Source organism: Drosophila hydei, unplaced genomic scaffold (genome assembly GCF_003285905.1).
Source record: "Drosophila hydei strain 15085-1641.00,03,60 unplaced genomic scaffold, DhydRS2 tig00008134-arrow-pilon, whole genome shotgun sequence".
In the NCBI taxonomy this organism is placed as follows: Eukaryota; Metazoa; Arthropoda; class Insecta; order Diptera; family Drosophilidae; genus Drosophila; species Drosophila hydei.
In genome coordinates, this window is record NW_022045843.1 from 334,173 (window position 1) to 360,577 (window position 26,405).

Genomic DNA, 26,405 nt, shown 5'->3' on the forward strand with positions numbered 1-26,405 from the left:
TAAAAACAAAGTTGGCTTTGATAAACAACCCAAAAAACTTCAGGAGAATTTGTGCATTGAAAACACATAATTATATTTATTGGTATAATACAAGTCTAAAGATGGTGAAACGGAAAATTACCGAGAAATGAAATTGTTAAAAAGTCTTGATTGCTGGTCACGCCAATTGTAAATAAAAAGTGTTCTATTGAAACGAAAAGTTGTGACTTAAATGTAGGGCAAATCGAAGTTTAATTTTGTTAAAGAGTGAAGCATTTTGAGTAATGCAAAGGTAAGCATAATAATTTAATGAAATTAACTTTTTTATATTTTTAGCTCATTCAAAATGCGACTTGTGTGCAACAGACAGGAATAGGTGGAAGACAAAGCAGATGCCATTAACTAAAGATACCTGAGATCAGCAGCAACATGCAAGTCTGTCTATGGGTGTGTGCACGCTAGAAGCGTGCAATAGCTGTACGGGTACTTACTAGTCGAGTACTTTTTATTAAAAATAAATTTGGTATACGTGTGAAAAACGTTAAGGTATAGTTATATCTTTAAGATATTGATATCAAGTTATATTTATATCTTAACAGACAGCCATATTGTTACATGCAGTCTGCAGGGAATTCAATCAGTTGGAATCAACGTGCTTTCATCTGAACGATGTTGTGCTCTTAGGCAAGTTAATTATTCTATAAACTGAAAGAGTCGGCGCCTGTAACAAGTTGAACTAATCGCACAAAGTTAGGGCCAAATTGCACGGGGGCTGCTGGTTTAGTGAGCTATAAATTCGGCTGTCAAAATGCTTGACAATTGATTAATTGAAATTGACTTTGAAAGTTGGGCGATAAGCAGCCAGCGCACACATACTCCAGACTCCAGTCTCCAGTCTCCATAGGGAAGTGGCCTGTCAATCAAGCTGAAACCAAATTGGCACACGCACACAGGCACATGCAACACACGCGTTGTGCGGTCATTTGTTGATGAGCTAAACTTTGACCAAGACGACGCCGAGTTTCGGCAAACAAAGCGAGACCCCAGAGGTCGGGGCAGATGTCCAAATTAACCGAGAGACTAGTTAAACAGAAAAGTTTCGCTGGACGAGCTATAGACAGGGGCAATCGGCAAATGTATCTGATGTTGTTGTTCTTGCTCATATCAAGTTGACAACTTAAATTGTTAGTTCTGACCCGATAAGCGACTGGCTAAGGGTTGCCCTCGCCCTCGCCCTTGCCCCTTTGCAGGGGCGTGTATAACATTTTTATTTATTTCACTATTTTTTATGTGATCCGCAGCGGGGCTGGGACACGCGCCACATGCCAAACGACAAACAAATAAATAAAAATCCAGCTTTCGGCTGCAACCAAGTCGAGTCGAGCCCAGTCCGGGGTCAGCGTGTGTTGTGGAGCGTGTGTTTTACAAGTCTATTAACTTGAAGCGCTTATCTAATGCTGACAGCAAGTTTTTCACTTTGCCAAAGTTTTTCTAGCCACACGGACACACACACGAGCGCAACTTCCGCTGCTGCTGCGTTTCCGCTGCGGGTGGGCGTTGCTCTGGCATTAACTTTGCCAGCAGCCAACAGCCAGCTGGCAACTGGCAACAGTTCAAATGTTGTTGCAAATGCCGCACATGTCAATCATTTGTTAGCCATTTTTCTTGCCACCAAAATGATGGCAGAAAATGCTGCATAATTTATGGCAGCTCATTTTGACTTTAATTTGGCCGGCAAAAGTTTTGCGCTTTAAAGTGTTAACTGATCAAGTGAAGGCGAAAGTGCTGAAGCCAACTGTTAACTTTCACACTTGGTGGCTCGTTGGCCACAGATAAGAATTTTCTGATTTGCTGGTCAAGCGAACTTGCGGCAGCAGCAGCAGCAGCAGCAGTTGCAGAGTTAGATAGAATTTTCGGTTCATTAAGCATAAACTGCCAGCACAACAAGTTGGCCAATGTTTGTGCTAAATAATATTTATAAGCTGGCTAAATGTTTGCCATCAAACGCTGAGTGCCACAAGACACTTTTCAATGAACGTTGCGCATTATTGTTATTAGTTTTCAGGTTGGGCACATAAAAAACTTTGAACAGTTGAGTGGAGCTAGTTGCAGTGCTTACACTGTTGCCTAACAAGGAACAGGAACCAGCCAACATCCTTAACTTGTACGGTGTCATCGAGGCTGCAGTGGGTGGTGCGCAAAGCTTTGCTGATGCTATCTGCGAGCATTGTTGCTGCCGCCGCCTCTGCTTCTGCTTCTGCTGTTGCAGCAACATGTTGTTGATGATAATGCTGTCGTTTGACTATGTTGCCATTGTTGTGAGCTGCAGCAGCGGCAGCGATGGGGGCATCAACAATAACGTCAGCTTAACTAAATGAAGGTCCAAGTGTCATGGATGCTTCTCAAACTTTGACACGACGACGGGTGGCCTGCCACTGCCATTGCCGGCTGAGTCGAGGGCGATTCAGGTCTGGGTCTGGGTCTAGGTCTCTTGTTGCAGTTGTGTATGTGAGTGTGTCGGTGCCTTGTTGTGATTGCAAGTAAGCAAGCAACTTTTATGTCAATCTCTAGTTGTAAAACTTACTTATAAAACTTAACTCCTGGCAATAATCGCATGCCAAGAGTTAACAACTGCCAAGCTTGTACATAGAATGCAATCTAAACAGGCATATGTTGCTTTACTTGTGAAGAAGTCGAATTAATTCGAATTTTTGAAAGCCACTTTGAGACTAAACAATGTGGATTTAGTTACGTATATTAGTTGGCTTAGAGTATAGGCAGCGATGTGCTTAGGGTACATTGTCATCGTCATCATTTGGCTGTAGTTTTTGTAATTTCTATTTTACTTTTTAATTTTTGGCATATTCCGATTTGATCTTTAGGAAAAATAATTTATTTTAGGAAATTATGAATTTTTCCACACTGGAAAAATCACAAATTTTATGCTTTATGGAAGTTTAATAAATATTCTAGAGCTAACAATTGAATGGTTTAGATAACATAACATTGCAAATAAGACGTATAGAACGGGGCGATAACCTGTTGATATTATATATTTATTTAGGAACTCTCCTAAGTTCATAACTTAGCCGCTTACAAGTTCTATCTTTGGCTTCATTGTTAATTGCGAATAAAGTAAGAAATAATGTAAGTTAAAGTTAGAATAATTTATTAATTTTAAAAATTTTTAAAAATTGTATTTATTTCTTTTTACACAAAACATAGCAATAATCAAAATGTAATCAGTATCGGTAAAATTGTATTCAATTATTCAAAGCTGAAAATGTTGCATATTTTTCATATTTGTTTTGTTGCATGAAAAACTTTTAGCGTTTTTTGCTTCAATAATAAATTTTAATATAAATAATATGCAATAAAAAAAATTGATTGCTATTACAATTTATTTATGGCGGCATTCATACACAAGTGTCAACAAAAATATTTTATTAAAAACTTAAAAATTGTAAAAAAAATTAATAATAAATAAGACGAAACAGCAAATATATAAATATTAATATTAAAATATCAAGGATATATTAAATCAATTTTACATCACTTGATTCTTCTGCTTCTAGAAAGAAATTCAAAATCAACTTAGTTTTTTAAGAAATTATTTTCAGTTTTGCCAAAAGCTCGAAGAATGATTTAAAAAATCTGTATCAAATTTTTGGCTAAAAGCACAACTCACTAATGAGGCCTGATTCAATGTCTTTCTTAGCTGTAATATAATAATATACCTTTTGAACACACCTCGTATGTTGATCAATATAATTATATAATTTTTAATATAGCATACATTTTTGGCTATGGTGTACAGATATTTCACAGATGAACATCTGCATACAGTTGCGTTCATAGAAATAGCAGTGCTGCTGTGCTGAATTTTGCATTGAATATTTTTTCTAGGGTATCTAATACCAATCCAATTTCATTTAATCTTAATACGCTACTGCATGCCAACTCCATCTGATATATATATATATTATATTTCCCTAGAATTGTATTTGATGTCTGTATTTAAACTCATTAGACTCAAAAAAGAATTGTTGCAACAGCAAATTGCAGCTGCAGCAATATTTTTGTTTTTGGTTTTTTTTTGTTTTTTTGGTTTGTTTTTAGTAATTTAAAGGCTATTTTATGGTCATGCAAAGGGGCGTGACGCGTTGAGTTCATTTCCATGTGCAAAATGCTGCGCATTTTTGTGTGTCATTTACAGCGGCAACAGCAGCAGCAGCAATGGCGACTTATTAACGCGCAATGGAAGGATTGAAATTGACCGCAGCAACAGCGACGCCGATGTCGACGCCGATGCCAACGCTGGCGCTGACGTTGACGACGACAAACGGAAGCGGAAACGGCAAATAAACGCACGAGCGCTTACGTGAGTGCTCTGCTCTGCTCTGCTTTGACTGTGCTCCGTTTGTTTGCATGCAACATGCGTGGCGGCCGGAGCGGGGCACAACGTGGCAACGGGCATTTATCTGGCGCTGCCAGACCAGCCACGCCTCGCCGCCGCACGCTGCAGCCATAACATTGCGGTCGGTTGTTGCATGTTTGTGTGGCGCGCTTTAACCCCTTTCATACTTTTCTTCTCGTTTTCTTTTTTTTTTTTATGTCGACACGATGCGGCGCCATCGGTTGCATGCACGGCAAGGATTTCTCTGCTTAATTTGTGGTTTTCCAACCAAACAGCCGCCAACGACGACGAGAGCCAACACATAAGCCGCCAGCCAACTGGCCAACAACAGCCGCCGCAGCAGCAGTAGCACCAGCAATTGCAACTCAGGTTGCAGTTGCACGAACATTCTGGGAAACTCTTAAATATGATTATAGCATATGGCAGAGGTTTGTCGTGTGTGACTGCAACATGATTTGAGGCGCTGCATTAACTGCAACAGCTATCTCAGTCGGGCAGTCGAATCGAGTATTGCCACAAACTTGATTTAATTGTCGCACATTATATGCGCTGCATGCCCGCAGTCGTCACTGGCGCCCGCAACTGCCATTTGCCCCACACAATTACACGGAAAAATGCGCTCGCAGCGGAAATGGCAGCAATGCAAAGTAAGGGCTCAACAGCAGCAGCAGCAGCAACTAACAACAATAACAATTGCTGGGTAATGCAACTGCAAATAATAACAAACTACGTGGCAGTGTCCTTTGCCAACTCCCGCTTGCCCCACACACCAAGTGCAATGCGCCATTTGCAATTGTAGTTTATTTAATACATACCACAATTAGTGTACATTGTGCACGCGAACAGAAGCGCCAACGCAGCGATGGCTCAGTTGCCATGTTGCCACACAATTTGAGGCATGGCATAGCTGCCACAGAGGTGATGCCATTAAGCGAATACAATATAAATTCAAATGAATTTACAAACGCAACAAACGTAACTGATCTATGAAGTCATAGCACTTAAGCCGAAATGATTACTTAATATTTACAGTAAAGGGTATATTCCAGTCAGGCACTCTCAGCATAACACCCTCTGCTTTTTCTAATTTCAAAAAACGTATGTTTAGTTAATGTTTCGACTAAAGGAGCTTTCAGTATTAATTAATATTATAATAAGCTCAAAGACAGCAACTCTGGTCGGGAGTGCCTGACCAGAAGATATCCTAACGAGTTGTTTAACGGACTCTAACGATTATATGCATACATGTGAGCTTGCAGAAGAGCATACGTACTACTACTACTACCGATGTTAACTGTGACTTATGGCAATAAGAAAAAGGTGACACAGAAATTATTTCCCATACTAATGAAATATTGAGGTATGGAATGCACTCAAATAGCTGTTGTATAACATAATTGTTAATTATTAAAGAATTTCGATATTTAAAATAAAAAATCTCTAGCTCTTATATTTTAAAGATATGCGAACAAAGAAGTCTTTATCGACATGGTTGTGGCTGCTAATCAAGTAGATATATGCTTTTACTGGTCAGTCAGTATATATGTCTATCTCTACTACTCTATTTATTTATATCTTCCATTAGGCTATTTCTAATCAAACTATTCTAGTTTATGCTAAATGTGAACTTTGGTCTATCGTATTAAATATCACATATCAAACAACAAATACGAAATGTCATTCGAATCGGAATTACTTGAATGCCATCAATTAAAAGCTAATTACTCAATTCAATCTAAGCCCATTTTGTTTCTTTTTTGTTTAGTTTGACCTCTCGACATTTTAATTGATTTTGAAGTGTCGTTGCGACACGCAAACCAATCAAAGTACTCATCAGCTTATCAAGCGTTGACAATTCACATTTATTCATTACGATTTGTGTGTCTACAGTTTGAATTAACTAAAAAGAAAGTGCGGAATGACAAGGAATCAGAGAAATTTTAATTATTGTAAATACAATGAAAGTTTGATATTTAGCTCTACAAGTAGTCTAGCTATACTAGATCCGAGTCCTTTACTTATCATACAACTTTTTTGATTTGCTCATTCATTCAGTTTTTTTTTATAAATATATAAATATAATAAAAATATATTTAACATATTTCTAAATTTAATAAGAATTTCTCTTTTCTTAGCTTTATTCCTTGCTTTGTGATTATTTAATTTAAATATATATTTATAAATTTTAAAATATTTAATTTTATATACTTTCAAGAAATTCAACATATTTCTGACTAAAACTATATACTCTATATTTATAAAATATTTTTAAATATAAAAACTTTACTGATTGAATTGATATACTTAATTTTTTTAATGAAACTATATCTATACATAAGTAAATAAATAAATAATAATATTCATCGCTTGCTTGTGTGGAAGCTTCACTGTGCCTTGGCTGTTATTGAGTCACAGAGTGTGCACATACACAATCTGTAGTGCATTCATACATAGATCGTGCTCAATAAATAAAAGCGCTAAAGTAATCAATAATAAAAGCATTTTTTATGTTCAATAACACTTAATTTTGTTCACATTTTCATTTTGCCTCAACTAAATGCCAATTAAAATTCGTAATTATTTTTTAATGGCATTTTGTGGTCAATATCCGGCGAATCATTTCAAAAATCCCTTTGAGGACTTGAACGTTCGCATTTACGACTGGTTGTGCGCTGCCCACATGGACATGGACATGGACTATGACGTTGACCAAATGGCCAATAGTCGTATCAATATCAATTCCAATGTCCATGACTTGTCAAACTGGCGTCCAAGTGTCAGCAGCCCAACCGAATGGGGCCAAATTGCAAGCAATTGCACAACAACAACAATAGCAGGAGGCAACGACTTAGAACACGTGTAAGTACAAGAAAAGGCAATAAGAAGCATTGTCGAGGCCCTCGAGGCACTTGCTCAATGAAATTCAAGCAATCATCGCCGACGTCAACATTTTCGTTGAGAACATGCCGCAAGTGACAATCATTTATATTTAATAAACAACTAAACGCATGCAACACACAGCGACACAGGGCAGCAGGAGGCGTGGCCCCAGCCCTACTCGCCTGCCGTAACCCATTTCTGATTACTGCTTTGTGTGTAGTGGAAACGCCCCCGCGGCTAAAACGAGAACAACGATGACGACGCTGACGATGACGACAGGTCCGAGACAATGGCCATCGTCTCGGTCGTGAAACGGTTTATCATGCATTTTGTGTTGTTGTAAATCGAATCGTCTGAATAATGCAGCAGGTACACGCAGCACAGCAGAGGGCGGTGGGCGGTAGGAGAGCGAAGCGTGCAGCAGTGGCAAAATGATCAGCGCCATAGAAAGCAAATAAATAAGCAAGCAAGCAGGAGAGCCTTGCATACACTACGAGTGCAAGACTAGCAGATACCCTAGGAAAATAACTTAAATTTCATATTACCAACGAGTCAGTTTAGCCTTTTTCCGGCTAGATCAAATCATATAGAATTTCGCATAGAAATATCTCAACTTCTACAATTTTCTTGCTTTTTTAATAAATTAAAATAGTACAAGAAAATAGACATTGACACAACCACTACTATTTTAATGAAAGACTTCATTTTATTCATTTTTCTTCCACAAACCCAGAACTAAAAATACAACTGAACGGATAATAAAATATGTTCGTTTTAATATTCATTTAAAATTGTTTTCAATATATTTTGTTTATTTCTAATTGGGTTGTCGAATATTTTGAGCTTAGTCGCACTACTATTTTTATGAACAAGGCTGTAAATACTATATATACTATATATATAAATACTATACCATACTATATACTATTATATTGTATATAATCTATACTATAACATTCCATACCTTAGTTTATATACAATGTATATTATCACCCTAACCACGGTCTGCCGTTTTACAGGGTATTTTTTAGTATGAATGAAAACAAAAATAGAAGACAAGAATGTGCAGAAGGACACTGTTTCGCTTTGGGCGGCATTCAAATTGAATATTGAAAACTGCCAAACGCTTGAATTATGCATTAATGATGTGTCTCGCTCTGTTAGAGCATGGGCGTGGGCGTGGCAGGTGCCAGTTGAAGGGTTCATGCAGCAAGCAGAAAGGACAGCGAAAGGAAAAGAAAAGACAATGGCAATGCGTCGCCGTCTCCTGCGACTAACCACTAGCCAGTGGCCAGTGGCCGGTGGGCAGTGGGCAGTGGGCAGTGAGCAGTGGGCAGTGGGCAGCGAGCAGTGGGGGCTGGCTGGCATCGACTGCTTATTAATTTTTTATGCGTCTGCTATTTTTATGGTTGACATGAAAGCGCTTTGCCCCGGGCTCTTGTTCTTGGTGTTTTGTGTACATTTTGTGTACTTCAGATAATAGATGGACGCTTGTTTGGCATTGAGCACTGCATTTGCGGTCAATTTGCATTTTACTTATTTTGCAATTACAGTTTAAGCACATTTTAAGAAATTGAGTTCTTTTCTATGCAGAAAACCCACACACACACATACACACAAGCATAAAGAAGTATAAGTGTATTAGTGAAGACAACTAACCGAACATAATTGAAGTAAACAGAATTAAACACAAAACTTAACACACAAAAATAATGTAAAATTAACACGCGTAAATATTTACTCATGACTAGATATGCTACATTGTTCGGTCGTGTCACGAGCGAGCTCTGCACTGCGCTTGGGACAAGCTGTCCCAAAAAGGTACACAATGTACATATGTTGCAAAAATATATTTTCTAGCTGAATTTTCTGCTTTTAAGTAGTTTTTAATTAATCTTAATTTATAAGTAAGCTAAAAATAGTGAAAAGTGCACAGATACAAAAAGAAATATAAAAATTAATCCATATCCCTGCAGGATATATACTGCATTATGCAAGTACCAATTGACGGCCATCTCTAGTTGACACGAACAGTTCTATCGAAATGTTAGCGTCCGATTTAATTAAATAGACGCTAAGTTTGCTCAGTAAGAGTTTAATGCAACTATTTACACGCAGATGTATGCACGTCTGGATGTATTTAAGGACATCAGTGTGCAGCTAAATGAAAACATTGAAATCAGTTGACAAAAGACGTTAATTACCGGCATTAGCACACAAAACCCCTGGCCGGCTTATCGGCTCCATAAATTGGAAGCCGACCAAAAATTGTCATGGAAAATATGTGTGCGTGTGCGTGTGTCTCTGTGTGTGCGTGTGTATGACCGCGTAAAACTCATTACATGCCACATACCCCGCCCACACGCACAGAAGCCCCTCCGGTGACCACAAACATGTTGTAATGCGGGGTCTCTATCAACATGGCCAACAATCGGGCCGGGCCGGGCAGAGCCTGCGGGCATTTTGTTCTCGGCCAGAACCTGCGCCAGGTTGATGGCTTTAAACAATTTGGCTGAAACCAAAATTGCCAAAGCGCTAATCTATCAGGAGAATGAGCCCGGCCACTTAAGGAACTGAACTGAGTTGAAGTCGCGCCTGGCTGAGCTAAAAGATCGTAATGATACGAGATGATGAGCATCTGGAGTGTGTGGTGCAACAATAACGCACCACAAGAGCTTCTCATATCCTTTCAAATGACAAAAATTTGTTGGCGCTTGACGGGCGGCTTCGCTTGACAGCAACGCGAAGTCAAAGTTGTCGTTGAGTCGGGAGTCAGCAGCAATTGCCATTTGCCGTTGTCTATGCCACCAGCGACGACGCGCCTTATCAACTATGCAAGGCTTTGTCTAAATGATTGTCTGTCTCTCTCGCTCTCGCTTTATCCCCCTCTCTTTCTCTAGCTCCTTTCGACTGCTGGCACTGCAACCTGTTTTTCGCTGGTGTCTTTTGTTGCGCTTAATGAATTTTACGTACATTTTACGAGCGCTGATTTCCGTCAGAGAGCGACACCCACTGCCCCCGTCTACACAGCCCCCATCCCCAGCAACGCCCCAGCTATTAATCTACACTTTAGCGCAGAGGACCAAGGCACAACCCTCCCTCGCTAGTTGTGTGCGTGCGTGTGTGTGTGTGCTTATAATGACAAGTTCAACAACAACTTAGCATTGTCTTCGTGGAACATGACGCCCTGACATTTGTTTGCCCAAGTTATGCAAATATTTTTACAGTCAAGAAGTTTTTGTTTAATTGCATATTTTGACTCGAATTACGCGTGTCATAAAGCAAGGATATGAAGCTTACTGCGTTTAGGGTTGCTGACAATTAACCTGCTGCTGCTGCTGATGATGATGACGGATGGGAAGAGTTAGTTGTCTGCCTACTTTTCTATATACAACCAACATTTCCATTACAAATACATTTTGAATAGCTCAACATTTCGCGCCAATGTCTCTGATTCTATTTTAAGCCATAAGGTAACACTGTCTAACTATCGTAGTTAAAACTTATCGATATTTTTGTATTGAATGTTGACTTACAGCATATGCTCTGAGCTTAACAGAAGTATTTTGTAAGATTAACAGGGAAATATTTAACATTTACTTGGCATTAGATTTCCAGTTGCGCGCGTAATTTAAATTTCAAGTAGCGTTAGGTACCTGAAAGTTTTAAGTTAATAAACACTCCAGATAAACAATAAATCGATAGAAAAGACCTGCTGTAAGATTAACAATACTTGTGGGACATAACTATTTCGTTATGCATTTCTAATGCGTTTTGGACCATTCTTTGACGATAGTATCGCGGCACAAAGAACAAGACTAAGACTTATCTCGATTAAGAAGCGAATGTATCGATATTATGTCAACAATTCCGCTTAGACGAACGCTGTCCAAGATGAGCTCCTATCTAACTCCTCGCCAATCTGGCGAACACATTGTGAAGCATGCAAAATATGTTAAAGTGCTGCCCGCCGGCATTAAACGGCTTGTCAAGGAGATTGCTGACGGCGTAGTTGGTACGTCCATACTTATAATCTAAGCCATGTGCTCTTAGTTAAATAATTATTTCAGCAAAACGCATCGATGTCGCCAATTTCTCACAGCACGAACTTCACCCCAAGTCCAGCGATGAGTACGCGGCCAATTGGATTTTCATTGTGGACACGCTGAACTTCTGTTTCTGGACGCCACGTGAGTAGCATATATACATATATATATATATATATAATGTATACAATTTAAATTTAATATTTTTATAGATAACTATACCAAGTACAAGGTCAACGGCTACACCGGCTATTTCGCTCTATGTGCGGCCATTAATCGCGCCATGGCGGATGGCTTGGACATAACGAACCCAGAGTTCTACTCGAAAATAGATAAGGAAACGTTGTCCTCCATATTCCGGCCCGACGATGCGATCACACAGATTCCACTGCTTGAAAAGCGTTTGGAGTGCCTACATCAAGTGGGCAAACGTCTGCTCACCAATTGGGAAGGACGCTTCGAGAATGTTGTCAAGGCGGCCAACCATTCAGCCGTGACGTTGCTGAAACTGATAGTGGATGAGTTCCCCTGCTTCCAAGATCAGGCGACCTTTGCTGGCGAACGGGTGGCCATATGGAAACGCGCCCAAATCCTTGTCGGCGATTTGTGGTCCTGCTATCATGGCGAAGGACTTGGCCACTTCGAGGATATCGAAAAAGTAACCATGTTTGCGGACTATCGCATACCTCAAGTTTTGGTGCACTTCGGCAGTCTGGAGTACACGCCAGAGCTGCTGGAAGTGCTGCAAAAGGACACCATCCTGGAGAACGGCGACGCCATGGAAGTCGAGATACGCGGCGCCTCCATATACATCATCGAAGAAGTCAAAGATGCAGTGCTGGAGCTGCTGAAGCAACAACATCCAGACGTGGACGCACGCAATGTCAACTCCATACTCATCGATCAATATCTGTGGGACTTCAGGCGCGCCCACGCCGCCGAGCTGGAGCATATACCATTCCACAAGGTGCTGAGCATCTACTACTAAAACGAGACTAAGTTAAGTTGTTGATTGTAAAAGCCAGATCATGAAATCTTCTGCCATTAAAGAAATAATCGACGCCTAAATGAGATAGCGACAACTGAAGAGCATCGACTAAAGGGTTGCCTAGACTAAGACACTGACATTATTGTCTGGCTCTTTGTCGGCTAGTAGATTGGCCTTTAAAACAGTTAACTTATTTTCATGCTAAACAACCAGCGGGCGTTGTCTATGGAGACCTCATCCCGCGGACTACAGAGCATGCCAATTGATAAGCGACAATTAGTTTGGTTAAACTAAAATGCGGTCAGAAGTTTAATGTTACCCACGTTTTTGTTTTGTTTGTGCCCAGTTGGCTGGGGGTGTAAAAAACGACGTCGCTGTCAGCGCTGCGGCACAGTTGAAGTCGGCTCTTTGGCTCGAACGGTTGTCGCGGTCTTCGGTCTTCGGTCTTTGCTGCGCGCTGCTTTGCCCACGGCACAGATTTAAGGTTTCCAACCGAGTCACATGGAAAGAAAGTGAGTGAGTGAGCGAGCGACTGAGTGAGTGTCGGAAATATGCAAATACCAATAGACGAGCTGATAAGATAAAAGTGGGCCGTGCGATAAGCGTGGATTAGTGCGGATGCTGCTGTCCGCAGGCAGCCACAACGAAAACCCAAATTTGAGCGTGCATTGAACTCGTGCGATTGAGTGAGCAATGCCGGCGGACGAGCATGACGGGCTGTGCCTGGAGTGGAAGCAGCTCAACTACTATGTGCCTGCCCAGGAGCAGAGCAACTATAGCTTCTGGAACGAGTGCCGCAAGCAGCAGGAGCTGCGCATTCTGCACGACGGTAAGCTATGTGTGGGAACTGGGCGGATTGTCTTGCCCAATCCGAATCCGAATAACTGTGGCTCTTGGTTTTCCCTCTGCAGTCAGCGGCCACCTCAAGACGGGCGACCTCATCGCCATTCTGGGCGGCTCGGGGGCGGGCAAAACCACATTGCTGGCAGCGATTTCGCAACGGCTGCGCGGTAACCTAACCGGGGATGTGGTTTTGAACGGCATGGCCATGGAACGGCATCAGATGACACGCATCTCCAGTTTTCTGCCGCAGTTTGAGATCAATGTTAAAACCTTTACGGCCTACGAACATTTGTACTTCATGGTAGGTCCTCGCGCATCGGCTACCAATGCCCATTAAACCAGCCTAATCTTGCCCACAATTCAGTCGCACTTCAAGATGCATCGTCGCACTACCAAGGCGGAGAAGCGTCAGCGTGTCTCGGATCTGCTGCTGGCCGTCGGTCTAAGGGATGCGGCGCACACGCGCATCCAACAGCTGTCCGGAGGCGAGCGCAAGCGGCTCAGCCTGGCCGAGGAGCTGATCACAGATCCGATCTTTCTCTTTTGCGACGAGCCAACCACCGGGCTGGACAGCTTCAGCGCCTACTCGGTGATCAAGACTCTGCGCCACCTGTGCACCAGGCGGCGCATAGCGAAGCACTCGCTGACCCAGGTCTATGGCGAGGATTCATTCGCGACGCCCAGCGACGAGAGCACGACTAGCAACTCCATCGAAATGGAAATTGTGGACAAGTCGCAGGAGAGCCTGCTGCAGACCATGAAGGAGCTGCCCACGCTGAGCGTGCTCAACAACAGTCCCAACGGCCGGCACAAGAAGGCGGCCATCTGCTCCATCCACCAGCCCACGTCCGACATCTTTGAGCTCTTCACGCACATCATCCTCATGGACGGCGGTCGCATTATCTACCAGGGACGCACCGAAAAGGCGGCCAAGTTCTTTACAGAGTGAGTGTGAACCATTTCCAGCATCTCAAGATCTGTCACTGGGCGTTGATGGGCAAACAAGACTCCCGGGTCGGCATACTTTGTAGGGTCTTTATGGCACGATCTCTATCTTATACAAATAGAAGAGCATGGGTATTTTTATCGCGCTCTTTATCTTTCGTTAAATGTTAATAATAAACACGGAAATTACATTATTTATTAGGCCGCTTTCTTCAGTGAAATTTACATAGATAAGAAAATAATCCACGTATTTCAATATGCTCTGCCTACACAAATACAGGGTATCCTTTTAGCTAAGATAACAAAGCAGAGCAAAATTAAATGATTTTATAGATGAGTTGGTAAATGAACGGAATATGATTAAAGCGTGTGCAGAGTAGATTATAGGGCATTCTCTAGTCGACTCTCTATCCTTGACATACTTTTCGTATCATTACTTTGCTGCCCTCCATATTTGTTAATGAACTTATAGCTAAGCATGCATCTATATATATGGCAGGGTATCTTAAGGTTTTTCCTGTATATATAGGGTATCTTCAAGTATTTCCTTTATAAGGTATTTTCTAGTACATAAGTATTTCTTATATATGCTCTCTTTTAGTACATAAATTACTCCTTATATAGGGTATCTTCAAGTATTCCTTGTGTAGGGTATCTACTAAGACATACATTACACCTTGTCTATAATTTCTTCTAGTGGGTATCTTCAGTCTTTATGTAGGATAACATCTGGTACATACTTATGGCTTTTATAGGGTATCGTGCAGTGCATACCTTTGACTTACATAGGGTATATTCTAGTACATACGATACATAGAGCATCTTCTAGTATTTTTCCTTGTTTAGGGTATCTTCCAGCTAGTATATGTAAGCCCTATATGGGCAATCTTTCAATATTCCTTGCATAGGGTATCTCCCAGCACATACTTCATTCCTTATATGCCAATAGAGCGCGTTACAATTTCTGCCTTCTCCCTCCAGCATGGGCTTTATGCAGCCACTGAACTGCAATCCCGCCGACTTCTACCTGAAGACCCTCGTCGAAAGCCAAGGCGCCGGGAATGCAGGCGAGCTGCTGCGCGCCAAGTACGAGCATGAAACGGACGGACTCTACAGCGGCAGCTGGTTGCTGGCGAGGAATTACAGCGGGGAGTATCTGAAGCATTCGCAGAACTTCAAGAAGATACGCTGGATATATCAGGTGTATCTGCTGATCATACGCTTCATGACCGAGGATCTGCGCAACATCAAGAGCGGGCTGATTGGGTTTGGGTTCTTCATGATCACCGCCGTGACGCTCTCGCTGATGTACTCCGGCGTGGGCGGTCTGACGCAGCGCACTGTGCAGGATGTGGGCGGGTCCATATTCATGCTCAGCAACGAGATGATCTTCACATTCAGCTATGGCGTCACGTACATCTTTCCGGCTGCGTTGCCCATCATCAGACGCGAGGTGGGCGAGGGCACATACAGCCTGTCCGCGTACTATGTGGCGCTGGTGGTGTCCTTTGTGCCGGTGGCCTTCTTCAAAGGCTACCTCTTTCTGTCCGTGATCTATGCATCCATCTACTATACGCGCGGCTTTCTGCTCTACGTAACAATGGGCTTTCTCATGAGTCTCTCGGCCATTGCGGCTGTGGGCTATGGCATCTTCCTCTCCAGCCTTTTTGAAACGGACAAAATGGCATCGGAGTGCGCGGCGCCCTTTGATCTAATCTTTCTCATATTTGGCGGCACCTACATGAACGTGGACTCGGTGCCGCTGCTCAAGTACCTCTCGCTCTTCTTCTACTCCAACGAGGCGCTGATGTACAACTTCTGGATAGACATTGATAACATAGGTGGGTAGATCAGTAATAATCATGCCTTATCCGACTAAACTCCTCCCGCACAGATTGTCCAGTTAATGAGGAACATCCGTGCGTCAAGACCGGCTTGGAGGTGCTGCAGCAGGCGTCCTTCCGCACAGCCGAATACACCTATTGGATGGACTGTGTCAGCCTGCTGCTGGTCGCCCTGGCCTTCCACATCGTCTCGTTCGTGCTGGTGCGACGCTATATCAATCGCAGCGGCTACTATTGAATTAAGATTTTATTTTATACATTCTATTCAGCTTACATTGTTTACAATTCATATTTAGCGCATTCTATTCGTAGCGAGGCGTTCAAGTACCAGCCGAATAAAGGTTTATTCCTATACATATTCATACATAACTAGTTACATTTTCAATCTTATGCATAAGCCGTTTGCCTGTTCTTCATTCTCATTCTCAACTTTTGCTTCTGCGAAAAATATTGCATTTCATTTATCTCTGTGTATATTTAGATGTAAATACGTATGTAGTCGTCTGTCTCTTTTTGGGGTACTCGGGTAGAGTCGGAGTACCCCAAATAAAATTAAATTAGGCTAGAAAACAACCCGTGAAATATAGAACACTTTGTTAAAAATAAATAGTTTTCAAAAAAAAGGAAAAAATTTAGCTATCAAAGGATATTTGGCGTTTCGCCTTGACGCCAGAGCCGCCACTGGAGCTTGCATTCGGCTGAATTTTGCGTGCCGACCCGTTGCTGTTGCCACCGCCAAAATAGGGGCTGATATTGCGCTGATCCTTGCCGGTGAAGTTCTTCTGCGCCGAGCGGCGCTGCTCGCAGTGCACATTCTCGCGCAGTGCCAGGCCGCCCAAATTGCTTTTGGATGAGCTGTTGTGCAGCGAAGGATTCGGCTGTATGGGCAGCTGTTGTTGCTGTTGCCTACAGAACAAATCCTCAGAGATGCGTTCCATAAAACTGGACTGTGTGGTCGAGTTGGATGCTCCATTGCTTTGGCTCATTTGACTGAAGCCTAATGAGTCGACAGAGTTCTCGCTGCCAAACAGGTTGTGTATGGAGCCACCAGCATTCGACGACTGTGACTGAGCGGAGCTTTGAGACAGAAGAAGCTTACGCTGCGCAAACTCCTCGGGCCCAATGTAGCCCGAAAGTCGAGTGCTGGACTGTCGTTTCGCTTCACTCTCGTGATTACGGGCATGCAAGTAGATGTCATCCGGCTGCTTGCCGGCAATCACGCTGAACGCATACTTCTTGGCCAGCCTATAAGTAAGCCACTTCGATTTATGAGTATTCATTAAGCACGAAAAACCACAGAAATACGAACCGTAGCAACGTCTCGCTGTTGCTTGTCGTGTGCCCTTGATGGAACTCCTGAAAAATGCGTTTGACAATGCGCGCCAAGTCCGCTGCGTGCTGCCGGAAATTCTCGTGCTTGACCGATATTTTCCTATCCTGCAGCGCCTGCGACACGGCCCACAGCAGTTTCTATTGCACAGGTTTGAGTTTAGAGTTATAGTTGAATATAGATAGATTATGCCTTACCTTTCGCTGATTATCCGTCATGGCGCTCTGCGGGGTTGCGCTCATTTCTGAATGGGCGCGCATTAGCTTGCTGCCAGGTGTTGTTGTGTTGGTGGTCAAATTGCTGCTGCTGCCGCTGAGTCCAAGACTTAGTCGGCTGGCGCTGCCAGAGCTAACAGCTGGCTGCAAGCTGGACGCCACACTGTAGTGAGCTGCTGATGTGGAGGAACCAGCTCCAATGCAAAAGCTTTGACTCTTTATTTTGAGGGCGCGAGGCGTTAAGCCGTTGCTGCCTGAGCCGCCAGTGCGGAAGAGCTTTCTGCTCTGGCTGGCAAGCTCGGCGGCATCCTCCTCGTCGTCATGAGCATTGCGTTTGCGCTTGAGCAGCGTCTCCAACTGGTGGCTCACGCTGTCAGCACTTGCAGCGCTTTGCTGCTGGCTGCCATTGTCGGGCGAGAAGAGCGCACGCTTTGACTTCTCCACACGATTAGCTATCTCCGGCTTGAAGAGCGGCTTGGGCGGTATCGGTTGCTGTTGCAGTGACTTGGCCGGGCTTTGGAACAGCGCGCGTTTGGAAGTCTCACGCGACGGGCCCGGCTTAATGAGATCAGTGCGATAAAGGCGCTTACGTGCTGAGGAGGATGGCGTCTTGCGTGCTGAAGTATACAAAATACTTTATTTATATAAATAGGTATATACTAATGGAAGTTAAGTCTTCAAACAAGCAGTTAAATATAAGCAATGTTCATTGGATAAACTAAACATTCACTTTTGTTGCTCCTGTTATCCATCTTGATTAGTCTTCACCTGCTAATTAACCCCGATTCTAATTATTACCTTTCTTTTTGCTTCCGGGTGTTTTACGTTTTGGTGTTGCTTTACGTTTATTTCGCTCTTTTCTGTAAAACAAATTGAGTTACTGACTGTGAAATAGTTATATATTGGTAGTTACTCACTTTTTATCTAGTAGTATTTGTGGACCTATAGAATTGTTTAGCTTAATGGAGTTTGTGGCCAGGTTTGCTGAAGAAAATATGGCTCGGCGTTTGGCCAAGTGACTGAGCCGATTGCCCGGCGATTGTGTAAGCATTCTAAGCATAGAAAACATATAAATCGTTTATAATTATTTCACAAGAATAGATTTTTACTGCTGCTGCACTCACTTCATGCGCATGTTGCGCTTCTTGGCACTGGATGGCGATCGTACATAGGACGTTGCCGTCTCTGCACCCACGTAGCGCTCTACCACGGACAGACTGAGGTATTCATTTTGTTCGGCAGCCTTGTTTAAATTGTAGCTAAGGAATAGTTGAAGATTTGCTGTTAGTTGGGAATGCAATTGGCATATTTGATCCAGCTCCTACCTAAGCCCATGCTGGCGTACGCCCAGCACTTCGCGCCAACTCATACCCTGCGCCTCGGCCAGACTGTGGGTTGGCTTGAACAGTGAGGGCGTGGTGCATATGCCACTATCCTCAATGCTGGACGGCGTGGTTGCTGACAAGAAGTTAAGCACATTTTCCTTCATATTCACCACCTTGCTGATGACATCAATGTCGGGCGTGGTCACGGTGGGTGGCGGGCGTATGCCCTGCAAACAGCGACGTATGCGTCGATAGAGCTCACGCTCCCGCCTACAATTCTCAATAAAGTGGGTGCGCGGGTCATTGCTCGTTAGCTGAGTCTCCTGCGTGTGCTCGTCCACAAAGCTAGATTCCGTGGGCGCGTTCAGAGAGTATCGTCCGCTGGCATTTTGGCTCGTCGTTGGCACCTCACTAACGCATTGGCTTTCCTCCAGAGCCTCGGGCAAGTCCTCCAGCATAGTGCCCAATCCTTTGTCGACTTGGTCGTCAGCCTCATCTTCATCGCTGTCGGCAAAGAGATCAGGCGAGCGTTCGTTGTTTATTTTCTTGAGTATAAACGATTCCGACAGCTGATTCGGCTGCTGCTGTGGCATCTGCTGGGGTGCATTGCGCGAACTGCTAGGCGCCTCAGTCAGACTCTTGATTTTCCCATCAAAGGACAAATTGTCTACAGTTGGCTTTGTTATGGATGCGACAGTCGTGGTTGGGATATCGACTGCGTTGCAGCTATTCTCCTCCAAGACGCTGTCATAGAATCTGGGAAAGACAATCATGCCCGGCGACTCGCGCTTTGCTGAGACCAGCTTCTCTGGTTGCTTCTCTGGCTCCGGCAGCTGCAGATGTTGCAGCTGCGAGCCGTAAAGTTGTTTGTTCACTTGGCCATACGGACTGTCGCCGAATCCTCGAAACTGCGACTCCTGGCTGCCTTGGGCACTCAATTTGTTGGCAGAGTCTTGGCTCAGTATTTTTGGCTTTAGCATATATGGCAGATTCATGTTCTCCTCGTCAGATATATGGCCCTCATTGTTTTCACTGAGCGAAGACTGCAAATTTACAAGAATTTTAAATAGATTTCGCTTTCACTTTTATTTGCAATTTCGCCTCTCACCCCGCTGCCCGTGGATGGCTCCGAATCGTAGCTGTTGTTGATCTTATGCACCGTATTTGAGTTAATTGTTGCCATCCTTCAGCAGTTCAACTAAAATTGCATTCATTTTCACATGTTAAACACATTTGATTTATCGCGTAGATATTTTTGGATATTCAAGGTACAGGCGCGCCCAAGGGAATATTGATAGGAGCGGCTTATAGGAAATACTATATTATGCGAGCGTATTAATAGTATTTCATATCAAGTGTGTAAACCTTAGCTAAATCTTACCCACAAGTTTTAATCGTGCAATTACCTTTTGAAATGTGGCACTTTTTTCTATGCGATGCGGCGGCATCAAGCAATAAAATGCGCGCGCATTAGATGCAGTTTTTTCGCAAACCTTTATGACTTTTTCAAATCGCAAGATTATTGTAAATAAGTAAATAGTGTTACCGTTAACTTGACTTCATCTCTTAACACTTTATTTAAGTATTAATTTAACATAAACTAATTTTGTTTTGTAATTTGTGTGTTGCGTGCGTGAACATCTGCAATGAAGAATTTGGCGGCGGCTCTTTGGATGTATTGTATGGTATCGATACATCGATATATCGATTTGTAGCCGATGCTTTGTGGTGTAATTCAGAAATAGCGATGAAAATAATATTGTTTATATTAAATAGTTCCTTTACAATAATCATTAAATTAAAATATACGAATTACTTAAATTATTTGAATTTAAATAACCTGACTGACTATTTGTATGAAATGCGTAGTTAATAACATATCACTAGCAACCACAAACGTGTAACGAGTCACTGCTGTAACGAAGTAATCGATATTTTGTCCGTAACTGAATGCTTATTTCATTTATAAATATGAATATCCAAAAGCACACTTCTTAAATGACATAAATTCTCAAACTTTCCATCATGATAAGAAATGGCCAATAGTAACCTAATGTTAAATGGTAGTCACATTGTTTACATCAGCGTATGCAGCCCTTGCATAACAGCTGACAACATTAAAATCCACATAACCACAATCTTTGATCCACAACTATTAAAGATGGACAACTGGAATTCACAGCTGTTTAAGCATCAATGTATCGAATAAATCGACTGAATTAGGGAACAACAAAAAACCACCAACTACTTATCTTATTAATATTTGTAAAAGCCACAAGCTCAGTGGTAAACAACATAGCGAGAGTAAGTAAACGAATTGTGAGTGCTCCGATTCGCCTGCTCGGAAAATAAAGCTCTGTCAGCAAACAATAAAAGTGACGCTCTTTGTTAAGTCATTCGTCGCTCACCACCTGCCAAAGTGCAGCATTTTGCACTGTGTCATTAACAATAACAACGTCAGACATAATACAATTCAGCAACATTGCGACGTCTCAAAATCAGTGCATCATTTATCACACACACTCTGCCATGCCATCCAACTGATTGCCATTGCCAATAAGATGCGTGGAATTGAGGGCAAAGTTGTTGTGCTAGGCTCGCGAGGTAAGCACCAAATGCAATTCAAACCAGTAGCATTTTATTGACTCTGAACTTCATACACAACGCAGTCGTAACCGTAGCTCACCCGAGTAATTCGTAATTGAAAACACTTTCAGCAATCGTCCAGAGATAACACAAAGTTGAGCTCTACTTTTTGTTTTTTTTTTTTTTGTTGTGTTATTTCTTTTGCGCGCCCAATTCGATAAGCGGTCGCTGCTTCAACACTTTGTGGGGGAGTTTCGTCGCGATTTCGTTCATCAACCCTAGAAAAATTAGGCCAAGCACAGCTTGTGAGGTCTTCGCTATTTCCATACATTGAATTCCAAAGCATACGGGACTTTTTTCGTCATTCACAATGCATTATACCCTCTATGCTTGAGTTAACGGCGCAGGGTAGTATACATATGACATAAACTATATATATTATATATATATATATATTATATATTATATATTATATATTATATATTATATATTATATATTATATATTATATATTATATATTATATATTATATATTATATATGTATATATATAAATGTCTTAAGCAGCTGTACAAATAAAATATTGTTCAAGCTAATTAGTTGCAAGATGACAACGGTCTAATGTAACCATAACGCTGCAAGGGTGTTTGGTTCAACTGCATGCGTTACAAATGTACTGTTTTTTTCTTTGCTTCGTGCACATTCGTAATTACCGTACTTTTTTTTTCGCAAGGTCAGCAAGCCTATGAATTTGAGCCACATGCGCCATATACAAACACACACACATTTAAACATACATATATGCATATTGATAGCAGCTTTATGTATGCAAGTTTGTGTGCATGTATGTATGTGTATTTGTCGCATATTCATATCTTACGACGGCATTCGCCATGCTCAGTTTTAAATCAGTCGCGTACTTTTTTATTTAATCTGTTCTTTTTGTTTTATTTTTGTTCGTTTATTCTATAAGATGAGTCAGTTCGACAATGTATTATGGGGGGTTTCACAATAGGAGTGTCTCATTTAATACAAAGCGATGCGGTGTCTGTGAGTAGACACATTAAAGGCTAGAGTCATACTTGCAACCGCATACGTATCTATGTATGTGTGTATGTATGTATGCATATGTAATTCAGTTGCCGTTCGCTTATCGCGTGTTTACTGTTAGCTGCGTCTCAGTAACACCTTTTGTTTATTGAACCCACTTTGTTTATATATCAGATAAGTAATATCGCCTATTTCTTTCTGCCTAAAAACAATGGAGTAAACATATAGAACCAGTTACATACATATATCAAATGTCACATTATATATATTCTCTGCAAATGGGCAAATAGTTGGGCGTAATGTGTTTAGCTTCCGAATCGGAGAGAATTTAGATTTGATATTACTGCTCGATACATCACAATTATAGACTATCAGCCAATCAATTTTGTGTATATATTGAAGATGTATATCATAGCTGTACTATTATTTTTAAAAAAAAACCTGAAATGTCTTACATTTTAAGTTGCAACATTTAAATAAGTTGCAACTAAACTTTTATAGATTATAAGTCGAAATCCTTTGTTTTCAGTCTCTCTTATCGTTTTTTTCTCACTTATACAAAACTCTTTTGACTCAGAATCTTTTGATATCCGAACTTTCTTTCTCCGTAGAGTATATACTTTGATAATGACCTCTTGAAATCTCTTCTATTTTCAGGTGTTGGCAAATCTCGTTTGGTCATTAAGTATATTAAAAATGCTCTGCATCGCAGCGAGGAGCCGACGATAGCTGTCTCCTTTTTCACCTGCAACATCATATTGGATGATGTCAAGATCAAATTACAGGTGAGTACAAGTGCCTTTCCATTTGCACACGGGCCACGTCTAATCGGAGCTTCTACTGCCAGTGTAACTTGCTTTTGGATGTCAGTTGTGTTATTCTTAGTCAGCTCGGATTATACAATGTTTTTCTATACCCTGTACATAGAGTGGGGTATTTTGCTTGAGTCAAAATATTAAGATATAGATATAGAGCTAGCCATGTTCATCTGTCTGTGCTCGTTTGATTATCCATTTTCTAAATAGATAATAGTTGAATCTATTCTTAACTATGTGAGTACCTTTGAGTGTTTTATATATAAAATATCTTTTAAGTATGTCTCGGTGCAGAGTGCAGAGTATCTAGAGGCATGCACGCCCGCCTAGAACTCTTTTGGTCTCTTTTAATTCGCAATTTCTTCGTCCAGTGCACTTTGTGTTTATTTGGCTTTTACTTTTTGGTCGGTCGTTCGCGTTTTCCTTCTCTTTTATAGTTTATTGATAAGCTAAATTTGTTTCCCCATAAGCTGGGGCTGAATTCCCCTCCCCCACCGTTTGCCCCCAAACTCGAACGACCGCTCGTATATTCCTTGGCGCGATTTCGATTTCGTTTTCGTTTTTTATATACCATGTGGACAGCAGCAGCTATATGAGTGGAGCGCATAATGGCAAATAGTTTTCGCTGGCACAGATTTTTAGCCCTTTGTCTTGCTGCGTTCTGGTCATGTCGTTGCCCCAAAAAAATTTTATGAAGATTTGAATTGTGCACCATAAAGAAGCGCACACACAATATGATTGTTATTATTGTGGGAAAGCGAAAAGCATAAAGACCGAAATTGCAGAATAAACGCAGAATGGCTCAATTAAAGTTCAAGTCGTTTGGAGTGTTGAACGCTGAGTGCTGAATGCCGATTGTTGCGAGAGTTGAGTGTGTGGTCGCTCGCATTGAGTTTCGCAGCTACAGTTGATTGAGCACTCATCCCTTTGCTTTTTTACAGATCTGGGATACCGCTGGACAGGAGCGCTTCAGGGCCGTTGCACCCATGTATTATCGCAATGCGAACGCTGCCATTTTAGTGTTTGACCTGACACAATATAAGACATTTACCGAAATCAAATCATGGATACAGGAGCTGCATCGCAATGTGCAGGATCCGATGATACTGACGCTGGTTGGCAACAAACTGGATATGGAGTCACAGCGAGCTGTCTCCCGCGATGAGGCATATCTGTTTGCCAGCTCGATTGGTGCCAACTACTTTGAGACATCCACCGAAACGGACCAGGGACTGGAGCAGGTGTTCCTGTCGACAGCACTGGGCCTAGTGCGGCTGGCCGACGAGGGCAAGAGTCACTCCTTGCGCTCCTTTGAGTCGACCGACTCGCTCTTCTACACCAACGGCAACACGGCCTTCAGCTACACGGCCGCTGCACTGGCGCGCAACGAGGATAGCGCTGCTTTTCGCCTGCCCTATGTGCATATAGGGATACCAGTGGATGGGCAGGATGTGAAGACGACGGGCGAGGGCCGTCTCGAGACGCCCTCGTGGGCAATCGAGCACATTGCCCTGGGCCAAGCGGAAAGGCCGCGCTGGTGCTGCTACTGAACAAAACCAGCCAGAGAACTGACAACCATTTTCTCAACCATTGTGATGTTAATTAAACAGGTTTACCTTTAGTTATGCACCTGCACTCGAATTCGAATCGGCTAAGCAATCGAAGCCAAATAGAAGACCACCCGTGAACACAAACACACACAAAGTAACAAGAAACAAAAACACAAATAAAACTGATAGATTGCCGAGCACTGGCCTCGACCACTGGCAACGGGTGGCAACCAATAGACACATCCAAATCGCGGCTGCTAGTCGTAAGCTAATTGTAAGCTTAGTCAATAAGTATAACCAGCAAATGCCTAATGTATATTTTATTTATGAATATTAACAAGCAGCAGCGTCGCTTAAAGCTTACTTGACTCAAACGTCGCTAACGTTCTTCATTTCAACGCACGCCGGACGCCGGGCCGGTCGGTTGGGTGTAATCACACACAATTCATGTACAAACACACTTTATACAACAAATATAGATATGTATATACAAGTTTATATATACAGCTACATATAAAAGGTGTGCATAATGTGTCGTTTGTCCACGCCCACAAAGCATTAAACCAACATCACTCCAGCTCCTGCATATGCAATAACTTGGCCATTAACGCAAAAAGTTGTCGTGTAATTGGAATTTAATGTGCCTGGGAGAGGCCAAGGGTTACAATTAAGATGCCGAGTAGTCTAAGTAGCTAGTCCCAGTCCACGTTTGTGACGCAAGTCCATAAAGCTCTGGCTGAAAATAGTCTCCGCCCATTTAGAGCTAATATACAAAACTTATGGTCAGTTGATTTCTTATGTATAAGTAATACGCGCAATTTAGCGTAAGAAGTCGACGGAGTAGCAACTACAACAGTGACAAAAGGCCAAAAACTCATTCAAGTGTCATCAACACATTTACAGGAGCGCTGGACCTGAACCTGAGGATGCTGTCGCTGTCGTTGCTGATGTTGTCACAGCTTGCTTTTGGACACACGGCGGGAGCATTGATTTGCCATTAGGCAGCAAATGAGTTTACTTGACACCCAAAGCAGTTGGGTCTTCACTTGTTGTCTGTCTATATACTGGCGCGCTCAACCGGAAGCGATGTTCAAATCTACACACACACACACCCACACACATACCCTAAGAGCCATTGGCCGTTGGCATACGCTGCTTAAGGCACCAATGTCTTTAGCTTGTGGCAAGCTGGCACGCACCACACATACCACAACATAAAACACAATACAGACCCACACACACACACATATTGACACTGCTGCTAATGGCGCTTAGTTTGCTGACTTAATGATCTAGAAATGCATCAATGTAATCAAGGTAAGGCAGCCGCTTGCAGGCAGCCACAGGGAATTCTGTCTCGGCGACTCTTAACATTTGCAGTTGGCTAAACCGCACTGAATTCTACGCAAATTGCTTATTTTATTTACATAGCTGTTGCCAAGGTAATAGACCAAAAATACCAGATCAAATTATCATCCTTTAGCAATTTGTGGCCTAACATTTTCTATGTTTTTATTAACCACAGTGAATTGTGAACGTGTTTCCACTGTGGATAAAATATTACGGCTTAATCTTTTACTTGTCTTGCACATCT

The 26,405-nt window shown here is 42.2% G+C and overlaps 4 protein-coding genes across 5 annotated transcripts; 3 read left to right on the forward strand and 1 right to left on the reverse strand.

Annotated features, from left to right (window-relative positions):
• The first annotated feature begins 11,100 nt into the window (after window positions 1–11,100).
• On the forward strand, window positions 11,101–12,397 carry LOC111594129 (queuosine salvage protein). Its single transcript, XM_023307288.2, has 3 exons — window positions 11,101–11,291; window positions 11,347–11,466; window positions 11,535–12,397. Exons 1-3 carry the CDS (start codon window positions 11,135–11,137, stop codon window positions 12,308–12,310), a joined length of 1,053 nt encoding a protein of 350 aa, XP_023163056.2. The 5' UTR covers window positions 11,101–11,134; the 3' UTR covers window positions 12,311–12,397.
• Window positions 12,398–12,690: 293 nt separating this feature from the next.
• Window positions 12,691–16,361, forward strand: LOC111594116 (protein brown). Its single transcript, XM_023307275.2, has 5 exons — window positions 12,691–13,139; window positions 13,222–13,454; window positions 13,518–14,098; window positions 15,080–15,939; window positions 15,993–16,361. Exons 1-5 carry the CDS (start codon window positions 13,004–13,006, stop codon window positions 16,178–16,180), a joined length of 1,998 nt encoding a protein of 665 aa, XP_023163043.1. The 5' UTR covers window positions 12,691–13,003; the 3' UTR covers window positions 16,181–16,361.
• Window positions 16,362–16,452: 91 nt separating this feature from the next.
• On the reverse strand, window positions 16,453–20,489 carry LOC111594114. 2 transcript variants are annotated; one of them, XM_023307272.2, is made up of 9 exons: window positions 20,219–20,489; window positions 19,921–20,010; window positions 18,813–19,855; window positions 18,612–18,746; window positions 18,405–18,539; window positions 18,286–18,347; window positions 17,470–18,104; window positions 17,252–17,412; window positions 16,453–17,187 (listed from the first exon to the last, which is right to left on the reverse strand). In XM_023307272.2, exons 2-9 carry the CDS (start codon window positions 19,993–19,995, stop codon window positions 16,575–16,577), a joined length of 2,859 nt encoding a protein of 952 aa, XP_023163040.2. In that variant the 5' UTR covers window positions 19,996–20,010; window positions 20,219–20,489; the 3' UTR covers window positions 16,453–16,574. The 2 variants fall into 2 exon arrangements, with proteins under 2 accessions (XP_023163040.2, XP_023163042.2); XM_023307274.2 differs by having other exon boundaries at window positions 20,194–20,489.
• A 452-nt stretch (window positions 20,490–20,941) lies between these two features.
• Window positions 20,942–25,300, forward strand: LOC111594117 (ras-related protein RHN1). Its single transcript, XM_023307276.2, has 3 exons — window positions 20,942–21,416; window positions 23,104–23,231; window positions 24,203–25,300. Exons 1-3 carry the CDS (start codon window positions 21,374–21,376, stop codon window positions 24,809–24,811), a joined length of 780 nt encoding a protein of 259 aa, XP_023163044.1. The 5' UTR covers window positions 20,942–21,373; the 3' UTR covers window positions 24,812–25,300.
• Window positions 25,301–26,405: the final 1,105 nt, after the last annotated feature.